Source organism: Montipora foliosa, chromosome 9, assembly GCF_036669935.1.
Source record: "Montipora foliosa isolate CH-2021 chromosome 9, ASM3666993v2, whole genome shotgun sequence".
NCBI lineage: Eukaryota > Metazoa > Cnidaria > Anthozoa > Scleractinia > Acroporidae > Montipora > Montipora foliosa.
In genome coordinates, this window is record NC_090877.1 from 44,184,705 (window position 1) to 44,192,204 (window position 7,500).

Below are 7,500 nucleotides of genomic sequence, written 5' to 3' on the forward strand. Positions count from 1 at the left end.
CCAACTTAATATTAAATATACATAAACACAACAAAAAATATAAATGGTACAATACAGGCAGGGACACCGCAACAGCTTACGTCAAATTTACTGCGGGCCCGGAGATAATTTTTAATACACATTTACGATAGAAAGGTTCAGACTGAATGAGAAGAAGAAGATTGAATAGTTGTAGCAACTTTATCGTTAGTTATTTTAGTGTTTAGTGACCTACAACCTTAGATCTATTATCATCAAAAAGTTGATGATTTCCCTCATCCTAACTCTGTTGAATGTGAAGGCATGTAACAAAAACATTGAATTCAAAGAGAAAATAATTACATTTTCAAGCCAGGTCCTGGCCAGGCAAGAGCCAAACGACAGAGGTTATGTATGAGCACGAAACGAACCGGTATAGATATACATCGGCCCGTTCTTGTTTAGGGTCAAAGTACATAAGAGGTAGTGTTTGTTAGGATCACGGTTGCCAGGTTGCAACTTGTAACAGATCCGTTCGTTCGATTTCCCGATCAATTAAAGTTACGGCAAATGAATAAACGCAAAGCGCAAACGAGGAGGTCATAAAAATGGCAACCTTGAAGATTCATCCTAATTAATTAATGGCATTTCTTAGTTAATATATCATACTACGACAGCGACGTAATGCAAAATCAATGTCCTCGAATATGATTTTGTTTGTGGGTGAATTCATTGACGCAATAAAAACGAAACAGGTCGCAGTTATGATAAACATGGTCAAAATTGATGCTTTAATATTGTTTTGCATCCTCTGGATCTTGCATGTCCGTTTCTTTATAATTGGGATACCAAAATTCCCCTTCCTTCTCGTTCTTATATCTTCCGGCCTTCTGATTCAGAGAAACCTTGTTTAATTTTCTTCTCATTGGCACGTGATCAATCATTCACCTGCGACCAATGAAAGTCCGCTGTTCAAGCCGTAGCTATCTCTTTGGGGCCAATTCATCACAAAGGAATTTTAAATTACTCAAATTGCCTTACTTTTACCCAGTAATCAAAAGAAATGCCGGATGGAGCACTGAATGAAGATGAATGGGGAGTTTTTAATTAAACAAGGACCACACAACGGCAAAGTCAACGAAAACGTCAGTCCAAAATATAATTTTTGCGATATCGTAAGTATTTCTTAATTATTCCATCTTTAAAAAGCTAGAAAAGGTAGAAAACAGGTAACATTTCATTGTTGTACGCTAAATACGCCGTCGAAACTTCACGTTGCTGTTTTGTGGAGTACGGCAAAGAAATGCACTTAAGTGCGTGCCAAACGTGCTGCAGGGTTCTCTTTGGTCAGGTGCATGGAACAACAGATGAAGAAACGCCCGAGTTAGTTCAAAAACTGATCAAGACACCTGAATTTAAATGAGCCTAAACACATATAATAAATAAACTGCCCGCACACAATGCATTTTAAATTTCTCCGAATAGTCGGCATAAAACGTTCGCAGTACCGTTTATCATGAGCGTTCAGAGTATTAAAACGAATTTCGACACCCAAAAGTTTAGCTACAGAGCATCCACACTCAAGGCTTGATCCTTGTCTAAGTTCGTAGTCTTTGAAAGGCCACCGCAATCTAAAACCGGCACTTGCACCTCTCTTAACCTCTGCCATTCGGCGAAAATGTTCACAGTCAAATTATTAATTGTTATATTTATTTGAAACTGGGACGGCCTCGTTAACTGAATCACGTTCTTGCGAAGACGATTTTGGAGGGCGAAAACGACGTGATTCTGACTGGCCCTGCATCACGGCCAATTGTGTAAATTTATTCACCTTTGGACCTCACCCAAATATTGAATACTCATTTCCTTTACAAATTGCTATCACTTGTCTGATAAAACAAAAGATCATCACATTATATTCAACTTAGTGAAAAAAGGTTGAAAAGTCATGTCAAAAACTCGCGCTTTCTGTTTCATCAGGGATTCCAAACACCTCGAAACATCTGACAGTGCTTCTCGGTGTTTGGAACCCCTGATAGAACACTCGCACTCGTTTTTGACATATTACTTCCAACATTGTTGGGGCCACTCACGCGCATTAGTTATTGGTCGTATCATTACCATTATACGCTGCCTCGCCGTCCTTACATTATATATATTTAGTATAATTTTCAGCGGTGAATATAAGAATTAGGTGTTATATTCACTGCGCTACCCGGTCTAGGTAAACATTCACCAATATTCACTTCGCCTTCGGCGAATAATTGTTAATTATAGTATCAGATCATATCATTATTTACCCTCGTGAGTTTTAGAGTAGCTTGATGTAGCTAGTTTGCCCTCCCAACCATGACACATGTACAGCACTGAGAAGACAGACCACAACACTGTGAACTCCATGCCCTGCTCTTTTGCGAATAGTGTGTGGGTTCTTTTGCGTCCCCCAGGATTATGAGAGGAAAGGAAACCATGAAAGTTTTTTAAATGTCAAGTCTTTTAGCGCTGGAGCACTAATTGAGGACACTGTAAAATGAAATGAATCTGGGCTCCTGAATGAATAAATTAACGCAAATCAAATCAAATCAAATGTTGCCTTGAAGGGTTGTGAAACTAGGCCTATTGTCCTTATCCGAGAAGACTTGAAAGTCTAAGCATTTGCATATGTCATTACAAAGGTGCACTTTCTTCTCAGTTATTTAAAGACGCTGAATGTTGGTCCTGCCGGAGTCGACCTCACGTTCCGCATGGCAGCCTGGTGCTCAACCAACCTTGAGCCACTGGTGAGCGGTAACTTGGGATCCGAGGGCTAGGCTGAGATCACTCGCCTCCAACCAATGTAGTCCGAGTTCGATTCAATTTCCCCTTCTTCTCAAAAACCAACCAATGCTTTGACTGATTTTAGTTGATTTGATTTGACTTGATTAGTGCCTCGGCGCTACAAGACTCCCGCTTGTCACTTCAAAAACCAAAATTTGATTTGATTTGCGTTAACTTGTTAATTTCAGTTTACAGTGTCTCCGATTAGTGATCTACAGCGCTAGAAGATTAGACACTTAAATAAACTTCCTTTCCTTTCCTTTCCTTTTTTAGTAAATAAAGTTCATTGGTTATTCACATCGTTTATAAATTGTGATATGATTTGCTAAGCAACGGGAGCCCCACAGCAGACTGCCCTAGCTGTGGGGGGCCACAATAAACGAATGAATATTCTTACGCCATTGACTAGGTTGTTAATATCGGTCGGAGAGTGTCAAAGTGCGCGGGCGCTTCGCCTGACAAAACGCAAGTGAGTGTAGGTGGAAGTGAAAACTTTGAAAAATTCAACTGCGACCACACCAACGTTCATCATTTTCACGGAGCAAGGTATGTGTGCGCCATTTATGGTCATACTGACGAAACAGAGCTGAGGGTTAGCTTGAAGCAAACAAAGGAAATGATAATTTTATAGCTTTGCGCGTTCCAAAGTTTACCCAGGATGGCCAAAAAAGGAGCGCAAATGCAAAAAAGATTAATCAGACAGGGTACAAACTATGTATCGTACACTAAGAAGATGATAATTAGATCTGATGGTGTCCTCTTTTTTTTATCGTTGAACTTGCACCCGTTGCGGTCACATCTGTTCCTTTCCACTGGTTGAACCACTTACAACAGTCCATGCAAAAACCTACAAATGATTCAAAATCGTTTGGCTCGTAATTGGAGGGGAAGATTGGTCCTAAGCATATATTTCCCCATAGCTGATGTTGACGACGTTGTGCTTGGAGGCACTGGACTTTAATTTAAAGATAAATCTCTGCAGCAACGCTATTCCAGAACCGACCATCTGTGTCCAATATGTTGATTGAGGAGTCAAAAGCTTCGACGAAAAAAAAAAACACAAAATGACAAGTGACGGCTTATGTCGTGTACATGATGGTAATGACGGTAACTTAACTAGTTATGGTTTATGTTATTTGTCAACCATTTCAAGATACTAATTTTGATGCCACGTTACCGACTCTCAAAATGATTCAGCCACTGTTATGCAAATTTGTAGTTTTACCTCAGCTGAATATTTTGAACACCCGCATAATTATTCTGTAGATCATGATAAATGTATTGGGAAGACTGCGGAACATTGTTTGTTTCTTCGCCAATTTTATACCATAATGACTTGATAACTTTCATGAGGTTAAGACGTGGTTATGCGGCTTGTCAAATGCTAAAATCTGAAAGGCTTTGTCGCAGAAATCGTTACCGAGGCCACTGGCGGAGGTTAGCTAATATAGTTCTTAAGAGGGATAATTTGTAAAGAAAAAAAATATCTTGTTTTTATTACTGACCCAGACTTTAATCTCCACTTCATTTTTGGTCATTTCCACCTCTTACTCTTTCAACGTTGATTCTTTGCCTATCAATCAGAGGTAGCAGTATCTATGCTGTTTATTGGTTTACGCTCTCTCCTGGACTTCCGCGGAATTGGAGTTTGTAACACGATCTGAAACTTGTAATCCTGAGGAGTACGTTGACATCTGGAGAACTCCAAACTGCAGCAGAATTCGCCGCAGATATGAACACAAATCCCACCAAATAGTGAAAGAGTAGGCACCTGAGAAATTGACTACCGTTGACTTGTCAAGCTGAGATCGATCTTAACTTCGTAAGTACTCTTAAAACATAGCGATATTAAAATTTGTGCGTCCTCAGCTTAACCAAACGTTTGGGGAAGGGTTAGGGAATTCGAGTCTCAAAATTTCAGTTTCAAGCCTTTCCGACTCAACATTTCAGTTATTGAAACTTGTTGTACCTTTCATGTGTTAAAATACTCGATTTATTACATGAATCAAATAGATAAAAAACACAACAAACGACAACTCTAGATCTCTTTGTTCAGGTGGCGTGATTGATTGAATGCAGTCAATGAGTGCATAATTTACGTGGGTGTTTCGTCTTTTTCGTTTCCAGAATTTCAATTTCCTTGCCCGCTACTAGCTTAAGAAGCCGATTAAAATGTACCTACGCGTATTGGCAGCTGTGTGTTTACTGATCACGCTAAGCCTGACTGCAAAGGCCGAGAAATCGAAGCAACCAGCCTCGAACACAAGGGATCATTTGTGTGCATGCAAGGAACGCGCTGTTCGGATTCAGGTCAATGACATGGTAAGAGCCCGTCAATTTGTACCTTTTTTTTTTAATTTGTGTAACGGTCAATGTTTCTATATGATATTGAATACGTTCTTCGAGACATGTGGTCTTAAGTTTGTTTATCTCGATAGTAAATTTATGGATTCCAGAGTCCATTCGAGAAAAATTTAAGGGCCTTCCACCCAGCACGTACTGTTGTACTGTTCACATGATTTCATCACGTGAAATTGATCAAAGATAGGATTTCCAATTTTTTTGTCCGCGGTACTTTTCTCGCTAGTTTTTCTCCTCATGAATTTCTTAGAGCCAGTGTTTGGATAAGGCAAAACTTTGACACTGCCTAGTGTAATCCGGTTTTATATTGTGCTTTCTGTTTGTATTTTTGCCAAGACTGGGATAGAAGAACTGGGATGGAATTCAAAAAAGTGTCCGATTGATTTTGTCTGTCAACAGCATCTAAGAATAAACGAATAAGGTCTGTGAGGTCTTGACGCTTGCATCGACTCATGCCCCCGAAATGAAACTTTCTGCTGCTTTTTCTAGCATTTTGCTTATATGACCTCATCGACCTCTCAGAAGACCAAAAAAAAAACTAAATCGAGAATGCCTCATTCGGTTTTGCCTAAGAAACCACTTGTAAGTGAGAAAGACGGGGATATGGAACAAAGACCCAACAAGCCTAAAGCAAACGAAAGAAATGTTATTTTCAGCTTTGATTATCCTTTGCAAAGTCTATCTTCGCCAAACAAAGTTTGATGACCTCCAATGCACAGCGTGACATTATTCGAGCATGGCGTACCAGCATATTAGAGCGTGACATACCAAACAATATTTCGAGCGTGACAATCGTTTGCGCCTAGACGATTTTTAAGCTGTCAATCGCACTCGCGCCCAGAACTAATTCAAACCACAACTTCTTTAAGGTAACCTATTTACACGAGCCTACCCATTTTATGACAGAATTCCGCTTTTTGTACCCTGTTTAAGACATTTAACCCAGTTTAAGACAAAAATTGAGAAATCGATACCCTGATTAAGACAAAAATTGATAAATTCGATACCCTGTTCAAGACAAAAATCCCGAAAAACATACCCTGGCTGGCCGCACGTCCCCATTAAGCCCTTATAAGGGAGTACCCCCCCCCCCCCCCCCGGGACACTGTCGTCCTGGAATGATACTGAGTTTGTAGTTGATCACTAAACATGTCAGTCTTACAAATGACGTATTTTTCACTATCTGATAGACGCTATGTTATATATAGATGAAAAGCCTCACCTGTGCTACAAGGGTTCAATCAAATTCCACGGATACTGAAAAAACAGCTCTCGATCATGACAATTTGGCCTCTTTAGAAAGAAGTGGGCTCCTTTTGTTTGTGTCGATTTAGTACCGTGTTTGTCGTTCGATAAGATGTAATTCCTTCACGTCTACATGTAAAGGTCAGGAAGACACTTTATTACTAGATATCAGCGATATTCATCTTTAAATACAGAAGTAAGTATAACGTTAATGCTGATTTTCCTTGACGTATGGTCTGATGTTCAAAACGAAATCGTTAAACGTTTGTGATTCTTTTTGTATCTGCTGAGTAATTCACCCAAAGGGTAGACTTGCTATTTAACAATTTATTCCACGAGAGCGCGTTGGATATGAGATAGATAGCGCGCCGACTTGGCTATATTAAATCATCTCATATCCAACAAGCACAAGTGACATAATTGTTTTATTAAACACGCCCAGAAATTATGGATAAAGGTCCCTACGTTATTTTGTAAAAGAAAAAGCTGATACGTACATTTACTGATATTTGTAGAGCATGGTATAATTAACAATTACTCTCCGAGGGCGCGCTGAATATGAAGTGATAGATAACCAACGAGACGCGTAGCTCCGATATCCAGCAAGCTCGAGCAGAATGATTGTTTTGTTAAAATCTCCAGGATCAACAAATCTTCCATGTTATTTCTGCCTCGGTCAATTCCGGTCCAAAACGGCATTTGTCGGCGAGTTTTTTCTCAGAGCTGCAAAAATGTTTTCAGCTCGCTTTATGTCTGACGCGTTCCTTGACCATATTAGGTACCACAGATATATGAACTGATAGCCTGTGTCCGACGAGTCAATGAAAATGCCGGAAATCTGATATCCGTAGTTCAGTTTTTAATAATAGCTCTTAGTAAATTTTCGACCTCGGATATTGCGTTTCTAACTTCTGATTGGTTCACTCAATCTCGGTTATTAGGTCATATACTGTATGACCTTATATGGAAACTGACTTTGTCACGCTTTGCCAAGCTGGGAACTGATTGTCTTTAATTTCTAAGTGTCCAAGCGTTCAAAATTTGATTATAATTTAATAAAGCATTTACTCCATTCGGGTTTATTGGATATGAGACTGGTTATAGCCAACTCGACGCTAC

General features: G+C 39.5%; 1 protein-coding gene across 4 annotated transcripts in view; it reads left to right on the plus strand.

Annotated features, from left to right (window-relative positions):
• Nucleotides 1-3,202: 3,202 nt before the first annotated feature.
• LOC137969491 (uncharacterized) overlaps nt 3,203-7,500 on the plus strand; it is a 98,380-nt gene continuing 94,082 nt past the window's right edge. For 3 of the 4 annotated variants that reach the window (XM_068815771.1, XM_068815767.1, XM_068815772.1), the window contains exons 1-3: nt 3,203-3,321; nt 4,360-4,597; nt 4,903-5,097. In XM_068815771.1, coding sequence (XP_068671872.1) covers nt 4,948-5,097 — 150 coding nt within the window. In that variant the 5' untranslated portion in view covers nt 3,203-3,321; nt 4,360-4,597; nt 4,903-4,947. Of the gene's footprint in view, nt 3,322-4,042; nt 4,213-4,359; nt 4,598-4,902; nt 5,098-7,500 lie in introns of those variants that run through there. The other variant, XM_068815768.1, reaches the window with a different exon arrangement.